Genomic DNA, 1,788 nt, shown 5'->3' with positions numbered 1-1,788 from the left:
TGTTAAAATTATAGTAACTATCTTAACTAGAGACAATATTTTTTCTGGTCATTTATTTGAAGATTGATTAAAAGTTTTGCATTTTAGCATTTTAGTATTAACCTTATAACACTGAAAAGAAGGTAGAGAACTGAAGTACTCATCAAATTCTTCAAAGAAAAGAAAAAATCAAATGAAAGTTATTACTTTTGAAGAGATGGATTTTGTGTCTGTAGTATGTGTAGTTATAGTTAATCATTTGACCAAATTATTCCTCAGCTGCTTACTTCCCTCTGCTAAATATACTTTTGTGTTTGGTTGGTTTTTTCCCAGTGTGGAAATATATATAGTGAGTAGCCAGAAATTTACCATAGAACTACTTTACCTTGTTTATCACAGAATGTTACTTTACCTTATTTATCACAGACTTGTTTTTTCCTTGACTTTTTCTAAGTTTCTTTTTCATTAAGAAAGCCCCATCTGCTGGTTCATTTAGTGAAGTACAATAATAATTATTTGAAACTCTCATTACTAAAACCATAGCCATTTCTCTTTATACTCATTATCATCAAGTGGATTCCGACTCATAGAGACCCTGTACAGTGTTTCTGAGGCTGTAAATCTGTACGGGAGCAGAAAGCCTCCTCTTTCTCCCACGGAACAGCTGGTAGTTTCCTACTGCTGACCTAAGGTTCACAGCCTGATTCATAACCACTACGCTACCAGAGCTCCTTTGTAAGAGAGTAGAACTACTTTATATGGTTTTACAAGGCTGAAATCTTTACAAAAGAAGCCCAGGAAGTGCAGTGGTTAAGTACTTGACTGTTAACCAAAACGTCAGAAGTTCAAACACAGTTAGAACTCAGCAGTTGCTCTGTTAGAGAAATATGTTGCAGACTGTTTTCATAAATATTTACAGACTTGCTAATCCTGTGAGATAATTCTACTCCATCTTGTAGGCTCCCATGAGTTGGAATCTACGTGGTGGCAATGGGAGTCTTTATGGAAGTAGACTGCTACCGCTTTCTCTCATAGAGTGGCTGGAGGGTTCAACCCATTGAGCTTTCTGTTAACAACCAAGTGCTTTCCACTGTGCCCCTGGGGCTCTTCTATTTCTCTCTACCTGTTAGTTACTTGAGAAGTATAGCTACTTCTATACTATACATAGAGGATAGGGTATTTAGTAGAGATATAAAGTGGACCAACTGGTATTTTTTCCTAAGATCAGATCATAGACCCACAATCATGTAATTTAACAGAACCATACTGGAGAAATAACAAGTACGAAAATCAAATGTTAGCCATAACAGTGATGGTGAATAAGTAACTTTATTAGTTAAATTCTTCACTGTTTTTCATTCATAGGGAGCTTCCATTTTACGAATGCTTGAAGACTGGATAAAACCAGAGAATTTTAAAAAAGGATGTCAGGTAAGATATATTACTTTTGTCTTCAGTTGCTGTCAAGTTGATTCCAACTTGTGTCCTCATTTGCACCAGAGGGCTTTCAATGGCTGATTTTTCAGAAATAGATCACCAGACCTTTTTTCACACTCATCACTGGATGAATTAAATCCCCCAACCTTTCTATTAGTGGCAAAATGCATTAATCTTCTGTACCTCCAGGGAGTTCGCATTACTTTTATTTGAAGTAAACAACACAGATATGTGGCTGATGAAGAAGAAAATACATGATTCATGAATGACATTTTTCTTTATGCTTTTTTTCTTTGTCAGAGATAGACACTATAGCAAAACATAAAAAAAGTGATTTCATATCCAATCAAGTTTCTGTATTGTATATGTAGT

General features: G+C 35.2%; 1 protein-coding gene across 1 annotated transcript in view; it reads left to right on the top strand.

The window, feature by feature from the left end:
- ENPEP (glutamyl aminopeptidase (aminopeptidase A)) overlaps nt 1-1,788 on the top strand; it is a 148,434-nt gene that overhangs the window by 65,389 nt on the left and 81,257 nt on the right. Inside the window, exon 8 of the mRNA XM_006869336.1 lies at nt 1,345-1,410. Within this exon, the coding sequence (XP_006869398.1) occupies nt 1,345-1,410 (66 nt within the window). The remainder of the gene's footprint in view (nt 1-1,344; nt 1,411-1,788) is intronic.

Source organism: Chrysochloris asiatica, unplaced genomic scaffold (assembly GCF_000296735.1).
Source record: "Chrysochloris asiatica unplaced genomic scaffold, ChrAsi1.0 scaffold00129, whole genome shotgun sequence".
Taxonomy (NCBI): Eukaryota; Metazoa; Chordata; class Mammalia; order Afrosoricida; family Chrysochloridae; genus Chrysochloris; species Chrysochloris asiatica.
Note: the sequence above shows the minus strand (reverse complement) of the source record. Positions and strands in the feature narration are given on the sequence as shown.